The sequence below is a fragment of a genome, unplaced genomic scaffold, assembly GCF_019419815.1.
Source record: "Pyrus x bretschneideri cultivar Hongxiangsu unplaced genomic scaffold, Pyrus_bretschneideri_v1 Contig139, whole genome shotgun sequence".
Taxonomy (NCBI): Eukaryota; Viridiplantae; Streptophyta; class Magnoliopsida; order Rosales; family Rosaceae; genus Pyrus; species Pyrus x bretschneideri.
This window is the reverse complement of record NW_025999434.1, coordinates 80290-98232: the sequence shown is the minus strand read 5'-3', so window position 1 is coordinate 98232 and position 17943 is coordinate 80290. Positions and strand designations below refer to the sequence as shown.

Below are 17943 nucleotides of genomic sequence, written 5' to 3'. Positions count from 1 at the left end.
CTATGGCCTTTGGTGGTGATATGATTAACTTTAAGATTCCTGAATCGATTGAGACTACTAATGATGTTCGTTCTTGTTGTGCCATTAATGTAATTGAACACATAGGGACGGAGTGTTCAACAAAGATCAAGAAGGAAGTTTCTCGAACTACCACCGAGAAGGAACTTGGAGTAGAGAACAAGGAATGCACGGCTCCAACCTTGAAAGGACCACAATTGGCCATGAGCAACTCTTGTGCATCCGTCCATTGTGCTACCACTTCTTTGCCGTACAAAGGTAAGCCACCTATTCCAAATTTGATTCCCATTTCAACTAATAGGTTGTTACCTCGGGTGGTGCAGGTACCGAATCGAATTAAACGTCGTGGGAGAATTCATGTTGATGTAGAAAAGAAAAACACGACAATAAGAAAGGATCATTATCCCACTCCATTCAAGGACTCAAAGCATGAAGTGGTTCGTCGGACAGATTGTAGTTGCACCCCTCTATACCGTGGAGGACATAACCCTCCATTCCGTGAGCCAGAATGAGGAGTAAAAGAAGGTTTCGTCCGGCTGGAAGACGTTAAAGCAAGCGCTTCGTGGGAGGCAACCCATGCAATCAACAAAGGAAGAACTTGGGAATCGCTCCACACTCAGATTTGCGTCCCTAAACCCTTTCCTTTGTTGCTTACTTTATGTTTTGTGTAATGTTTTTTTTTTTTTTTTTTTAATTGTGTTTAAAACATTGAGGACAATGTTTAGTTTAAGTGTGGGGGGGGGGGGTAACATTCTGTTTTGAGATATTTGTGCATGAAATTCGTAGGGTATTACCACCTAACATGTCTAAACTTGTTCTTTGTTGTTTTAAGTGTTTTTAAGCTATTTTAGAGTGTTTTAGTGTGTGTTGACTTAAAAATCCGAAAATACCATAAAAATTTGAAAAATTGTGTTGAAAAACCCAAAAAGAGTTGTTTTTGTGTGTTTGTTTGTGTCGTAGGTCACCTTCCAACACAATGATGAGGATTTGGTTTTTAATTGCATGATGGTTAAAGAAAGTTACCAACATGGTTGGACGTTTGATATACTCTTTGGTTTATGCTTAGTTGTAGTTATAGTTTACGAATTCACATGTAATCACAAATGATAAAAATCAGTTTTTGTAACATGCTTGAAGGAAGGAACTTAAACAAACGCTACATCCCTGTGAGACTTGAGCCTAAACGTTATTTGGAGAGTTATAATCTTTGCATCATTGTTTTCTAAGTCGTTGCACGATCTCATTATTCTTTGCTTGGTTACTACTTAGAAGGCGTTTCATCACTTAGTTCCAAATGCTAGAACTCATGCCCATTTCATTCAAAGCATGTCATTGATTTGCATAACACGTATTCAAGATGAAGTTGTGTAGTGAACACCATAGCCAAATTGCCATATTTCCCTTTTCATTTGTTTTGTAGGATTTAACCCCGTTGAGCCGTGTTAGCCCATATTCTTTGTTAACCCGCATTATCCTCACCTAGCCTAGATTAGGACCATCCTTACCCTTGTTCTTGAAGCATAGTAAGCAATGAATTCCTTTTGATTAATGTGTTGCAGGAAATAAGTGTGGGGGAAGGATTATTGATGTGAGTTATGTGCCATAGGCACGAGAAAAAAAAAAAGAAAAGAAAAAAAAAATGAATGAAAAAGAGTTGAAAAGAAGTGAAAAAAGAGTTTCAAAGTATTGGTTGTTGAAGTAAGGGCCCAAAACAATGAATTAGGCCCTAAAAGTTGTTTGAATCTCCCCTATTTGTTTAAAAGTGGATTTCTGCATTCTAAGGGAATTCTAGGTCTTAATTTCATTACTTTACTTACTATTGCTTAAAGAACGTTTGTTTATCCTTACCTTCCCTTGTTAGCCACAACCCCAAGCCCCGTTACAACCTTTGACTTCTATCTTGAGTGGTGTGCATTTCAATTGTGGAGTTTGAATTTGGTATGAGCATATGGTGTCACTGGTTCTCGCATCTAAGTAGTAGCATTCCATTCATGAGATCATATCTAAACACGTTTAATTACTCCAGAAAGTGCGTTCTTTGTTATAACCTATGTGAGTACTAGTCTTTCATGTTTACATCAATCTGCTCACATATAACTAGTGTAGGGTGTGTAGTCAGAAAATCTGAGTGAAAATTGAGTGCATAACTAGTGAGGAATTGAGGGAATTCTCTAAGGCATGTTACTACATTCAAAATGTGTTTTATTTGATTAAATGCGAACTAGTGAATGGTGACTATGGTTAAGTATGTGCTTGAGGGGAAGGAAGACTAAAAGCTATGTGAGTAATGATCTTTGACATGTCATGTTTCATTGGAAATCCCTGAGGCAAACGTTGGAAGGTTTAGGTTATGTTTTGTTTGTTTTGTTTCGTTTTGTTTAGTTTAGTTGTTTTGTTTTGCTCGAGGACTAGCAAAAGTTAAGTGTGGGGGAATTTGATAGGAGCATATTCATGCGACTTAATTAGCTTGTTCTCGTGCATTTATGTTGTGTTTACTTATCTATTTTAGTGTTTAAGGCCACTTTTGTGTATTTTCAGATTATAAGGCCAAAGTATGCAAGAAGATGCAAATTGGAGCCTTTTGGAGCGAAAGAGGAATGAATGAGTTGAAGACTTGAAGAAACGACGAATTCCAACTCCAACGATGAATTCTTACCAAAACGAGGAATCCTACTCAAACAAGGTTTCCTATTTTAGGAAAGTTGACCCTAAGTTTCCCGTTTTGGTAACCTTTCCTAATTCTAAACGTCCATATTTTCTAGCCACTTTATAGGCCTCGTATGCACTTTAGGACACAAAACCAAGGCCCTAGCCCTATTTCCCTTCCTAGCCGCACCTTTATATTTATGATTTTATTTCCTAATTCTAGAAGCCTTTGAATTTATTTTCGTTAATAAAATTAAGCTAGGAACCAAACATATTTAAAACCCTAGGTTTTACATCTTTAGCCGTCACAATCCCATCCATTTATTTGATAAAACAATCTCAGCCATTCACACACATAACCCTAATTCCCTAAGCCGTGGCTCCCCCATGGAATTATCCCATTTTATGTTCTGACCAAGGCGGTGCATTCCGCAATTTTTCACCCAAATTTCCCACCTTTGCCGTGGACCCTAATTCCATATATTTCCCCACATCCGTAGCCTCCATTACCATATAACCCTAATTTCCTATTATTTTCCCTAGCCAACGCAGCAACCATTTTATATTTTTCTCCCATTAATAAATTAATCCAGCCGCACCATCCCATATTATTATTTCTTCATTGCCGTGCCTTTTAAAAAACTGTCAAGCCGTGCATTTTGATAACCTAAATTCCTGGCAGCCACTTTTTTCCATTAAAACCCGTGCATCCCATTTTTTATTAAAGAGCCGCAACACATTCCAAAACCATGCAGCCTTCCTTCACACTTTCCACCACCATACAAACCTTCACACACCACCCCATGGCCTTGCCGCATCCCTAAACCACCTTAAATCTATCCCTAACCCAGAAAACCATCCAAAAACCACCCATAACCAAACTGTCGCAGCAAGGAGAAGAGGAAAGAGGACTTAGACGCGCAGAAATTCAAGTGGATTCGTTGGGCGTTCTAGGTGTAATCCATCCTTTGTTCTTTATGTTTAAATTCAATTTTATTTTTCTTGTTGTGACCATGAGAGGCTAAATCCCCCTAGTTAGCTAGGGGGTGATTCGAAACCATGTTTATGCTTGCAATATGAATTGATTATTTTTGGTCGGAATTTCATAAGTTGTGGATTCAATTCGTTCATCTATTTGATTGATAACTTATTTGTGTATGTTGATTGAGAGTGCACGCTTAATTTTCATGCATGAATATGATGCTAGATTATGAGGGAGTTTCACCTAATAGTTACAATCTTATAATCACAAGTAGTGAAGGTCGCTTGAAAACGATCGCGTTGAATGAATTCTTAGCATAAGTTTCATGCAATTCATAGTAACGAATGCTTCGTCAATGCTTATGTTTTTCATAGAACTTAATGATTCTTGCTTGTATCTCTATTATGCAATTCATGTAGGGAACTTGTAGGGAATGTTTTGGGTTGTCGTATGCAATCATCCAACTTAATAACTTGTGGAAAAACTGAGGGTTAATTAGTGCAATTCACGGTTAATTTGGGGCGTTGAGTTTCATAATTTATCGAAAGACCAACTGAAAATCAAATTGTATGCAAGTGTGACATGTGTGGAGAAGAACCTTCTAGCTAGCATTCATTCCATATTTCATCACATTCATATTTAAATTCTGCATTTAAAGTACAATTTGTGCATTTAATTTATTTTCGTCAAAACCACAATCCCCCTTTACCTTAGTGTCTAATTTAGTTAGAAAGTGTCTTAGTTTGTGTTTATAAGCATTTTGTATTCTTTGAGTCTTTTGATTTGTTTTAGTGTTTTATTGTTAGTTTTGCATTCTTTGAGTCTAGTTTAGTGTCGGAACCACTTAATGTGGTCTGTACGATAGGGATGTGCATCAAACTTGGATCCAAGGTGAGCATGCTGTGCGGGAGGTAAACATCATGTGAAGGAATGTGCCCTGGCCACGGGCGGGAGCACTAACACCAGGGTGCAGGATAATGAGCTCTAAATGCATTTATGCATAATCATAAACAATGCAACCACTATCATCCCATAGTACTCAGCTAAAACTTACCTGGCCTCCGTAGCGTCATACAATGTTATGCATACACATGCTAATGCATATAATAAAATGGAGTGCAAGCATGACATGGCATTTAGAAGAATACACTTGTTTGAAATAGTTTCTGGGAAAATGTAAAGCATATATACGTATATATATAGAAAACCAAAAGCCCACTCACTGGTATGTAGCATGGTCGTAACCCCCTAGGCTTGTCTGGCTACGCTCGTCCTTCGGAAATGTCTCACCTATATGTGAAACAACTAATTTAACGTTAATTTTAAGCACATAACCAAACCGTGTAATAACTTCTCATACGTTGCTCAATTAGGGTGTTTTAATATACCATCGTGACCTACTCAATACCATGAGCATCCCCATATTTTTAGAAAAATTTTCTAATGTTCCACGTGCCCTCATGCGTTGGCTAAAGTACTGCCACACGCCCCGGCCACGCGCAAGCACATGCCTGGCATGCTGACGGAATCCCTAACGGCGTTAGGGAATATTCCATTTAAAAACTAACGAAGTTACCTGACACCATCAGTATATTCCATCAAGGTTGATGGAATATTCCTTATCTTCTCCGGTGACTTGCCAGAAATCGCCGCTGGCCACTGCCTACAACGCCAAATTCTGGAAAATTTTCTAAAGCATATAACTACTTCATTTCTCAACCAAAATGTTCGAATTTTATATGGATTTGAAGCTCTCAACAAGGAGAACATCATCTTACCTATTTGAAGTCCTAAAACCAACGAAAAACGGTCGAAAAAGCTCTTGGAAAATTTGGCTAAACTGGAACTTCTCGAAAACACCTAATCCGAAGTCAACTTTGTCCCAAATCCCTTCTAAGGTTCCTATAAAGTTGTTTAGGAGCTTCCTCAAGCCTTAAAACCTTGGGAAAAGGCCTTGATCATGACGGAGCAACAACCACCTCACCGGAGTTCAAGAATTCCCAGGTTTTCGTGACACGTTCCATGGCCAAAAGGTATCACTCAACTCGTGAGGTTACGAGGAATACGATGGTGGACTTCAACAATTCGATCCGTGACGTTTGGTTAGGGTTCATAGGTGATGGTCTCTCGTTTGTACGAACGAGAGAAAATTTGAGAAGGAAGGAGAGGATGAGGTTGTACGTGTGTGTGTGTGTGTGTGTCTTACGGGATTGGGCAACAAAAGAAAATAATATGATCTGATTGGGCCCAAAAGAATAGGAGCCCATGTAATTAGCCCAAAATTTACCTGTTTACGCACCTAAATATTCATAACCTTCTCGTTATAACTCCGATTCGAACCTAACTCGCGTCAATACCCTCGGGACGTTGAGTACAATTTAATCATATCAGTAGGAAAAATAATTTAAAACTATATATGTACATCCACGTCACCCAGCTAACGAGGGCATAATCGTCATTTTCACACATTCGAGGATAAAATATGTATTTATTCGGGATGGGTCGTCACAATTTTCCCAAAGATCCATCTCCAACCAATGGCTAGACTATAATTCTATGAAGCCCACTAGGCTATTATTTGGCCAAAGGGGTATCAAGCTAGCAAAATGTAGCCTCCTCTTAGCCTTTTTTTTGGGTCCAGCTCCTGAGTTTCAATAATTGATTCAAATTCAACGACTAGATTTGAAAACATATAACAGTAGTTTAACCAAATTAACCATTAAATTTAAAGTATAAATTTAAAACTAATAAATTATTAAGGGGATATGTTTAGCCCCTTCAGTTGGAGATGGTATAGAGATGGCCTAAGGATCCCCTAACTTCCCTTTCTAGATAATCGTGTGTGTGTGTGTGTGTTGTTTTTTTTTTTTGATAAATTTAATATTATACTTCTTTTAGTTTACACAAAACTCTTAATTTCTATTCACCAATAGTTAAAATAAGAGGCCTCTTGCTCTTTTCAATGCCATCAGCACTCATCCTAAAAATAAAGGGAACTTTAATGAAAAACTCTTGATTTTGTTCACTTTAATGAAAAATCATATTTTTACATAAAAAAGTTAATCCTGGTACTATTCACTTTACTCTTTATTTTGTCCTTATTGTTAAAACTCAAAGTTTTCAAGCCTTTTTCATTAGTTTTCCTAAAAATAAAATTATAATCTCACTTTATAAACAAGTCAATAACTCCTAAAATTAAAATCTAAAGTCTAGTTTAGTTTTATCAAAAAAAATTTCTTTACATTGCCAACTGAAAAATAATAAACTTCGAGTTTTTCCTCCTCTACTTCTTGAAATTTTATTTATTTTGTCTTTGTTCTCTTTAACTTTTTACTAAATTTTTTAAATTTCATATATTTTGTTCACCAAATTCCCAATCCATTCTTCTATTTTTTGTTTGAAAATTCCCAAGCTATTCTTCATTGACTTGGGGTGATGCTAGAGATAGCGTCTACTTGAGCCAAATTTAAGTTTAAAATGAGAATTTTGGAGTGCTAATAACAATTCATTCATTTAATTTTTTTAACATTTATGTGAGGCCTCTCCTCACCTAAAATCCTGACTCTGCCACGGTTAGTGTACCACATGCTGTGATATATGATACACACACACACACATCCTTGCCACGTCAAATAGTACACCATGTGGTTAAAAAAATATGACCTCCTAGCGTTTTTCATAACCGAAGTAGTAAAAATATATGCTTACATTCGTAGTAAAAATATATGATTACATTCGTACGTAAGTATCCAAAACCACTCATTTAAAAACCCCACCAAAAGCACCAATTGAAACATCATTTTTCTACAAATTAAAGAAAAAAAAAGTAAAAAGTATTGTGACTCATGTCACATTTTTCCTTCCGATCCGTTCCACTTGTAAGATAGTGCAATGGTTAAATGCCATACAGTTACGTCTGTCTCTTCTCTCTCAAATCTTTTACTGGTGTTAGGTGAGTCTGGTGGGCTCTCTTCTCCTTATAAAACCCCACTTAGCCGCTATTCTTGTCTTGTGCCTCTTCTTTCTTCCATTACAAACACACTTGAAACTTTCCACTTAGTCTTTTTTTTTATCCCCTCTTCTTTGGCTCCCACCAACCCCAAAAAACAAAATAAAAAGATCTATATCGTATATTGTCCGAAAACAAAGCAAATAACCAAGATGCCAGCCGATAGCTTATCAGTTTCCGGCCACGGCCAAACTATTTGTGTAACCGGAGCTGGAGGCTTCATTGCTTCATGGATGGTGAAGCTATTGCTAGAAAGAGGCTACACTGTTAAAGGAACCTTGAGAAACCCAGGTAAATAATTATGTACAAATCATTAACACCTTTTAGGCCTTTGTTTCTCTATCTGTTTCCCCAAATCCAATATTAAATGCTTACACTCCTTTGACAGATAGTCGGACGTGTTTTTTCTACGTTGTTAACTTGAATTATGTTTGTATGCATAATTCTTATTTCAAACCAGTCAATAGATTTGAGACATGTTCATTCGTTTCTTGTATTTATATAGCTTTTATTTTATGGTTTTTAATATGGGTTTTCGTTGTAGATGACCCCAAAAATGCTCATTTGAGGGAGCTTGAAGGAGCTACAGAGAGACTAAGTTTGTGCAAAGCTGATCTCCTTGATTATGAGAGCCTCAAAGAAGCCATTAACGGCAGTGATGGAGTTTTTCACACAGCATCACCTGTCACGGATGATCCAGTGAGCGTTCTTTTTCCCTTACTTTCGCTTTTGGCTTCTGTTTGGTTGCTGAGAAAATACTGGAAAATGTGCGCGCTTTTTCTCTTTAGTCTTTTACCACACCAAACCCATACGTTCCTAATCTTCACTAACTGATCGCTTTGTGGATCCTTCAACCGTAAGTATTGAGACTTAAAACCCAATCAAACGAGAGATTATAGTTCGTACCGTTATCATAGTGTTTTAAGTCAATAATACCATACTATGTTAAAGAGATTTACACGTAATATATTGTATTATTGATTCAGAACGCTAGAATAACTATGTCTTCATTTTAATTGTCATACTTCACTATACAAGTTGTTAACAAAAAAAAAAAAAACACAAGAAAAAATTAATAATTATGCAATCCAAAAAATAGTAGTAATTAGTTTGACTGACCTAATATGTATATGCAGGAACAAATGGTGGAGCCGGCGGTGAACGGAACCAAGAATGTGATTCAAGCAGCCGCCGAAGCCAAGGTGAAACGGGTGGTCTTCACATCGTCAATTGGTGCGGTGTACATGGACCCCTCCAGGGGTCCTGAAGTGGTGGTCGACGAATCTTGTTGGAGTGATCTTGAATTTTGCAAGAACACCAAGGTCAGGACAATCATAATTGTATATAATTTCTTTTCTCATTAACACAAAATTCACTTATTTATATTAATCATATTCATCAATAAAGTGCTAATTATTTCTTTTATCCATAATACATGCTCAATGGTAGGCAATGATATTTGATGTACTCAAACAAACATGAGTTGTTTATTTTGTCTAGGAAATTATTGGACCACATATGAAACTAATTTTTTTTTTTAACAGACGATATTATCTACACTAAGGAAGTAAGGGATTGGGTTAAGCCTCATTATAGGCTAGCAATAATATAGTTCAAATTCGTCTTTGACAATAATCGAACTTAAGATCTCTCACTTACAAGTGAAGAATACCATTAGACTGTAGTACTAAGTGATTTTTTGATACAAGAGCTAAAGTTTAGCTAGGTTATATATATATATATATATATATTTTTTTTTTTTTTTTTTTTTTTTTGCCCACTAGGTTATATTTTCTTGAGTAGAATATTAGATAGAACACAGCAGAATATGTTATTTGTTGTTGCTTTTCAAATTACTTTTGTAAAATATATAAATAATTTCTAAAGGTCACCAAAAAATAAGTGAAAATATACACATACATACCGATCAAAAGTTGGAAAACAATCAACAAATAGTTAGAAATATTTTTGGTCAATTGGATGCATGAATATAGACTTGGCTGAACATGAAAAATGAACTAATTCTAAACCCATAACAGCCCAAAGTAACCTACTCTGTTGGCAAATACAAAACAAACAATTTGGAAAGAAAAATCAATAGAAAAACCCAACATAAAAGATTACTTTGATAGTTCTCTCCTTCCGTGAGAGACCTTCTCTCACGTGAGAGTTTACTTTCCCGTTTTGGTGAGGATCTTTCTTTTGCCCATCTTCTCTGGCGCCGACTCTAGCTTCGGCTGGAGTCGGTCGCCCCTTTTTCCTCCCTCCTTCTGTTTTCTCCTTTTTTTTCCCCTTCTCTGCCTTGTCCTCTTTCTTCTCTTCTTCTTCTTCTTCTTCTTCTTCTTCTTGTTCTTTTCTTTTTGTTTCTCTCGCTGCTTCTTCCTTTTTCCCCTACTCTCCTTTCCGATCTGACCCTTTCTTCATACCCCCAGCGGCATTCCTAATTGCTCATCTCTGCTTCGATCTGCAGTCGCTTCCAAACCGTGAATTTTTGCGGTATTTCGAGATGGTGTGTAGTGTTTTGGTGTTCCCACCGGCTCGGGTGTTCACTACCACCACCTTCTCACTGTCTTTGCCTTTACCGGCAGTGTTGTTCGTGGATTGCCACGAACTTCATCCTCATCATTGGCTTCTTCCGCTTCGTTGCTACCTATCCTTCCTTTATGGCTGTGCTAGGGAAGGAAATCGAGGTGAGATGCTGCACTGAATTTGGCATTGCGTGGTTATGGACAGGGAATTGGTCGGATCGAGACCTAGGGCGTATGTTGTAGAATTTTCTGGTGACTGTCACCTCTTTTGTGCGTTTTGGGCTTCAACTACTGGTTGGCCCTTTGTAATTTGTCTTTTTCGGCTTGTGTTTTGCTTGTTTCTATGTACTATTTGGGCCTTGGCTTTGTATTTGTGTATCTTTTTGTTTGTTTAATAGTAGAAGCTTTTTTCCAAAAAAAAAAAAAAATTACGTTGATAAATTAATAATGAATTAAAAAATATTTATTAAATTACAGAACTGGTACTGCTATGGGAAAGCAGTGGCAGAGCAGGCAGCATGGGAGGAAGCCAAAGAGAAAGGGGTGGACTTGGCGGTGGTGAACCCAGTGCTGGTGCTCGGACCACTTCTGCAACCAACTGTCAATGCCAGCATCATTCACATCCTCAAGTACCTGACTGGCTCGACCAAGACTTATGCCAATTCAGTTCAGGCCTATGTGCATGTTAGGGATGTCGCACTGGCTCACATTTTGGTCTATGAGACACCCTCTGTCTCCGGCAGATACCTTTGTGCTGAGAGTGTGCTCCACCGTGGTGACGTTGTGGAAATCCTGGCCAAATTCTTCCCGGAATACCCTATTCCCAACAAGTAAGTGCAACACCATTATCCTTAATTATCAATATTTTTTCAAACCCTTTTACTGAGTATACCAGTAATTTTTCTTGTTTGTATCATTGTTATTAATGTTATTATTAGGTTTGTTTTTTGTTAACAATAAGATGTCTGCTTGGTTTTTGTTAAAATTAAATGTTAATTACAGTCATTATTATGCATACGTAAACGACTTTTAAGTCATTGATTTACCGTGGGACGGGTGGACGACATTGACTAGCAAACGAAGCACTTTTCTAATTAAGTTGACGGTGCTTTTTTATATACTCTATGATTTCGATTAACATTACGGATTGTTTATGGGCGGTAACAAGGACATGATTCCTGTACTGACTAAGACCTTGCAATTAACAGAAAAGAGAAATTGAACCTAACAGAACTACTTGTAATTGTAGTGACGGCGCCCATAAGCCATACCAGATCATAAATGTTTAGGCTTTACTTTTGAGTAATTTCTGAGCATAGTACAAATAGACATTCAACTTCACAATTTAGGGTTTTTATTTCCGGCAACATATAATGATATGAATTTTTCTTTACTTCTAATTTTTTTTTCTTTTTTTTTTGGCTGAGAAAATAAATTTAAAGTCATAGGATTAGTTTATGATTTGATGCAAGACACAGGGCCATCTTTGAGAATTCGACTTTAAAGTTTTACTTGAACATATAACATTATTATATAATAAAATTGAAAAACATATCGTTTTTAAGATGTTATTACTGGCACACAAAATATCTTATTGTACTCTAAATTTTTATATTTAGATAGGAAAAAATTACACTTATAAAAGATGCATAATGAGATTTTTAAGTGTCAAAAAAAAACTTTTTTTAAAAAAAATATAGAACATTATTACATAATATTAGATGACAAAAATTTTGAAGGCCCCTTAACCCTGCGCGACTGCACTTTTGACTCCCTCTTCAACGCCCCCTTTGGCATAACATGTGTATGCTTTTGATTCCTCGAGTCCTCCTGTTGTGGTGTGGGGCAGTAGTAGGTGTACTAACATCGACATGTCTACACAAAGGACTGGACATATTGACAATTTGAGCCCCCAAAAAGTTGAAACTGTGATGGATAAAAATACTTGTGGAGCTAATGAGTCCTTACCTACTACAATACTCCACCTCACGCTGACATTATCTTTAGTTTTTGTTTTCTTTTGCAACATGTCACTCTCTTTACCTAACAATTATCCATTTTTTAGGTCTGTGAAAAGTTAGGGAGAATAAATATGTGCATTTAATATTATAAATTAAATAATATAAAAATTGATGATTTGATTATTATTTAAGTATTGATTAACGTGATTCTTTTTTAGCAGTGATACATCACTTTGTTTGCAATTTAATCTACAAATTTAGTCTTCATAAATTACTCTTTAGGTGTGCATGCAACTTCATGGAATACAGAATTAGATCCTCTCCGGATCTCCTCACTGGGAATCCGGAGGATCCATTAATACCAACTGCTCATCAAAGATCGTGCGGCTATAATTGAATGCTTTTTATATTTTCAAAAGTAAAGCAGTTTGCGTGAAAAATATATAAAATAAAAAATAAAAAATAAAAAAAATTGTGACCGCACGATCTTTGATGAACTGTTGTTATTATTGATCCCTAGGATCTCTAGTGAGAGGATCTGGAAAGGATCTAATTCCATGGAATACAACATTAAGTGCTCTCAATGATATTAGGAGTATGGATAGTGCATTTCACACATCCTTTTCCACCTTTCAAACATTCTTGTTAAATTTTATCTATTATTTTTGTTTTCAATTTCTTCGATTCAATGGTTGAAAATTGAGAGGAGTGCGTAAGAGGTAAAAATGAATATGTAGATAGCATCACCCTAGAAATATAGATGCTAATATTCCAACATTATTACTAGGTCCCAGTTGAGGAAATGAAGTGGGTAAACAAAAATTCCGGAAATAATACTTAGTCTTGAAGACTAATTATTGCTACTCATTGGTTTCCTTGTTTTATATATTTTGTGGAGTATATGCCTAAGGCGGTGATTATTGCCGTATTAAATTACCAGTTGATAGTCGCTCCCACCCGTGACATATATATTTGCATTTTTTTAGTTTTTAAATTGGTCTTTTTTATTGTATGATTAAATTAATATATCGCACATATACTTTGCAGGTGTAAAGATAATGGGAAACCCAAAGCAGAACCATACAAATTCACAAACCAGAAACTACGAGACTTAGGGTTGGAGTTCACACCAGTCAAACAAGCCCTATATGAAACTGTCAAGAGCTTGCAGGACAAGGGTCACCTTCCAGTCCATACAAAACAAGAACAAGATTCCATTAAAATTCAATCTTAACTTATACTTGTAGGATAAAAAATAAAAAAGAAGAATATATGAATATGTGCAGCCCTTAATCGTTTGTTTGTACGAACACTTATCTTATTTTGGTGTCTGTATGAATGCTGCGATGGTATTGTAAAACCAGTTTAATTATAGTACGTAGATGGCATGGTTTTCAGGGAGGATGTTGTTTGCAGTCCCATTTCTCTGAGGACAAATGCTATTTTTTTTTATAATGAAGACAATAACATCTTAAGCAAACGAATCTTTATCTTTGGAAACGGTTAATTTTCTGACTTCCTTTCATAATTTCCCACTAATTATGGATTTGCATGGAGCTTAGCAAAACCGTTCCCTTAATAAGCAAAAGGTCGATACTGGTTAGGAAGGTCTACCATTTAATATGCAACATATTATTGAGTACTATTACTTTTTTGATACGAGGCAATTGTATTTGTTCTAACAACGCTTACTTCATCCGATCATCAGTGAGAACATTTCTTTTGGTTCAGCAACATGCAAATCTATTTGCAACTTCTCAACCAAGAATTTTATTTGCAAGTGGTAGATTTTTTACCCTGATGGTTTAGTCTTTCGCTTCAATTCACTATGTCCCGAGTTCGTGCTTTATTTTCCTTAGTGTAGAAGTATTGCTTTTAAAAAAAAATTGTTTAACTGATGTAGGGCCATTCAATGTTCATCCTAATGTTCAATTAGATGCTGGTTTAGGGGGTAGCTTAACTGGATGACTCGGCGGGGTGTAAACGTAGAAGGGAAAGATAAATACAAGTAACCTCGTGACCAAGGAACAATTGGTTGGTGAAGCACTTGTGAAGTTGGAAGTTTAAGCTTATATATGATGTAGATTGTAGAGCAGTTTATTGATAAACTATCACAAATATTAAATTATAAAGCTGACCCTTTCAAAGCAAACTCTACTATACGAGGACAAACAAAACCCACCATGTCATGCATGCCTATGCATATGTAAGCTAGCTAGCTTTCATATCACCATTATATCATACAAATATTATATAGAAAAATAATTTTATACACTTTTTTAGTCATTTACACATTAATGTCTAATAATTTTTATTCCGTTGATTAGTATGTACAGTGTGTGAATATAACTATCTAATATGTAGTATGTATATTTGAGCGTGTCTATTGGCCATATATGAAAGGTTGAGAAGAATTCAAAATGTTGCTGCCGCTCAACAAACATCCCACCATTAAAAAAAGGAGCTATTTTCTTCGAAGTTTCAACCATGTAATGTACTACATACTTATGTTCAATTAAAACCGCCAACAGCTGTATTTTATAAGCAATTTTCTCCTCTTCGTCTCCAGACTATGGCTTCCTTCTTATTTTTCTCCTCTTTTCTGTAGCAAGAAGGTAGATTGGTGGTATAATATATTGGAGAAAGGATCCGCCATCAAAAAAGTTGAGCCGGTAAAAGTATAGAAGACCCATCAGTCATACATATATGAACCCAAGAAGTCGGCGTTAGTGTGAAAAGACCCATTAGTCATACATATATGAACCCAAGAAGTCGGCCTTAGTGTGAAAAAGACCCAGTAGTCATACACACATAAACCCAAGATGGTTTAGTGTGAGAGAATGACTTTCCTCTTCAAGATTGTTTTTTTTTTTTTTTTTTTTTTTTTTTTTTTTTTTTTTTTAAATAGGTCAAAGTTAGAGAGGTAAGCTTTTTAATGGTAGGTGCGAGGTAGATGCAAAATGTCACACTAAAACCATAGCACAAGAGAACAACAAATAAAAGACAGAGGAATAGATGATGTTACTGATCTTTTCTCTTGTTCTCTTCTTATTATATTTTCTGTATCTTTTGATTGCAGTCGAGTGCTCTATTTATAGAGCAACTCGTATTACTACATTTGAAATTTACAACACACTTTTGACAATATGATATCCTGCATTCCCAAAGTCAGTTTTCAATCTTTTATGTGAATTGACAATTTGTACGTGTAGTCATAAACAATTCAAATGTTAAAAACCAATCTGTGAGGGCATTGAAAAACTCCACCAAAACACTGTGGGCATTCACTACCCATCAGCATTTTCAACACTCCCCCTTGGATGCCCACATATCAACATGAGTTGCCTCGTTAAAACCTTGCTTGGAAAAACCCAGTGGGAAAAAACCATAGCGAAGGAAAAAGAGTACAACTTTTCTTGGATCGTTGATATAGTGTCAAGTATGCTTATGTTGCCTCATTAAAACCTTGATAGGAAAAACCCAGTGGGAAAAATCCTAATCGAAGGGAAAAGAGTACAACAAGCATGTATCATGGATGCTCCCCCTGATATGTATCTCCCCTTGATTCCGTATTCTCCAAATTTAGCTGTTTGGTAAGTCGACGTAATCCGATGCTTTGCAAGAACTTCTGAAACGTGCACTTTGGTAGAGATTTGGTGAACAAGTCTGCCAGATTTTCATTTGAATGGATTTGTCTGACTTCAATAACTTTAGCCTTCTGAAGCTCATGTGCACTGAAAAACATTGGAGATATGTGTTTAGTCTTATCGCCCTTGATAAATCCCTCCTTCATTTGGGCAACACAGACTGCATTATCTTCATGGATGACAGTTGGATTGTCTGTCTTCGAAGTTAGACCACATGAATTCCGGATATGATGGATCATTGATCTTAACCAAGAACATTCACGACTTGCTTCATGTAAAGCAAGTATTTCTGAATGATTTGAAGATGTAGCAACTAATGTTTGCTTGGTTGAGCGCCATGAGATTGCTGTATCTCCATTCTTAAACACATATCCAGTTTGTGAGTGGGCTTTATGCGGATCAGAGAGAAAACTAGTATCTGCATATCCAATGAGGACCTAGTCATTTGTGGAGTTCTTTGAGTAGAAGAGACCCATGTTTATTGTCCCACGAAGGTATCGCAATACATCTTTGATACCCTTCGAATGGCGAATTGTTGGAGCAGAGCTATACCTTGCTAACAAGTTAACTGAAAAAAGCTATATCTGGTCTAGTACATTGTGCTAAATACAACAAAGCACCTACTACACTCAGATATGGTACTTCTGGACCAAAGACCAGCTCATCATCTTTTTTTGGACGGAATGGATCTTTCTTAATGTCCAAAGAACGAACGACCATTGGCGTGTTGAGTGGATAAGCCTTGTCCATACCAAATCACTTCAGAATTTTTTCAATGTAAGCTGAATGGTGGACCAAAATTTCACTAGCACAATGCTCGATCTGCAGGCCAAGACAAAATTTTGTTTTTCCAAGGTCTTTCATTTCAAATTCGATTGTCAGCTATTCAGCAGTTTTATTCAGCTCTTCAAGAGTTCCAACTAGATTCATATCATCAACATATACTGCTACTATAGCGAATCCAGAATTGGATTTCTTAATGAACACACAACGGCAAATGACATTGTTGATATACCCTTCTTTGATCAAATACTCACTGAGACGATTATACCACATTCGTCCAGATTATTTCAGCCCATACAATGATCGCCTTAATTTGATCGAGAGCATACCTCATGGTTTGTTACTTGTTTCAGGCAACTTAAGTCCTTCCGGGACTTTCATATAGATGTCAGTATCTAATTCTCCATATAGATACGCAGTGATGACATCCATAAGTCGCATGTCAAGTCTTTCTGAAACCACTAAATTTATTAAGTAACGGAACATAATTGCGTCCATTACAGGAGAGTATGTCTCCTCATAATCAATTTCAGGTCTTTGAGAAAAGCCTTGTGCAACGAGCCGTGCTTTGTATCTTGTGATCTCGTTTTTCTCATTGCGTTTCCTTGTGAATACCCATTTGTAACCCATGGGGTTTACATTAGGCGGGGTTTGGACAATTGCTCCAAAAACATTCCGCCTTTCCAAGGAATTTAATTCTGCCTGGATTGCTTTTTTCCACTTAGGCCAATCATGTCTCTGTTTGCATTCATCAACAGAGCGAGGCTTACTATCATCACTTAAGATGATTTCAGTGGCTACTGCGAATGCAAACATATCATCGATGATTATATCATTTCGATCCCACAATTCATTTGTACATGCATAATTTATAGAGATTTATTTACTTTCATGTACTTCTGTCTCTTCAGGGACATGTGTCTCATCAAGGACATTTTCTTTTTTTGGAAGTCCAGAATCATGAATTATGGATTTATCATTCATTTTCTCTTCCTGAATGAGTTCATTTGGATTCAGTTGTGCCCTCGACTTTCTCTTTCGAAGGGCTGAATCTTTTGAACCTGGGGGTCTACCACGCTTCAGGGGTGCACCAGATGAATTATTCGCTGCCACTTTATTTTGTCCAACAGGGACATCAATTCTTGCAGGTGCATTTGCAGCTAGTATGTGTGATTTTGTCACTTTCATAGCATCATTAAATGCATCTGGCATTTGATTGGCAATGTTTTGAAGATGAACGATCTTTCTCAGTTCATTTTCACATTGAATGCTGCGAGGATCAAAATGAGACAAGGTGGGAACAACCCATGTCAGCTCTTTCCGTTCTTCTAGAACGGTCTTTTCTCCCCCTAACGACGGGAAGACTGTC

At 36.6% G+C, this 17943-nt stretch overlaps 1 protein-coding gene across 1 annotated transcript; it reads left to right on the top strand.

Moving 5' to 3' along the window:
- Positions 1 to 7653: 7653 nt before the first annotated feature.
- LOC125475142 (cinnamoyl-CoA reductase 1-like) lies at positions 7654 to 13628 on the top strand. Its single transcript, XM_048579513.1, has 5 exons — positions 7654 to 7946; positions 8200 to 8354; positions 8792 to 8977; positions 10661 to 11013; positions 13192 to 13628. Exons 1-5 carry the CDS (start codon positions 7808 to 7810, stop codon positions 13376 to 13378), a joined length of 1020 nt encoding a protein of 339 aa, XP_048435470.1. The 5' UTR covers positions 7654 to 7807; the 3' UTR covers positions 13379 to 13628.
- The last annotated feature ends 4315 nt before the right edge of the window (positions 13629 to 17943 follow it).

Coding starts and splice junctions, on each gene's coding strand:
- LOC125475142 (XM_048579513.1), top strand. CDS start 7,808: ATGCCAGCCGATAGCTTATCAGTTTCCGGCCACGGCCAAACTATTTGT. Junction 7,947..8,199: donor AGGAACCTTGAGAAACCCAG/GTAAATAATTAT, acceptor TTTTCGTTGTAG/ATGACCCCAAAAATGCTCAT. Junction 11,014..13,191: donor GAATACCCTATTCCCAACAA/GTAAGTGCAACA, acceptor TATACTTTGCAG/GTGTAAAGATAATGGGAAAC.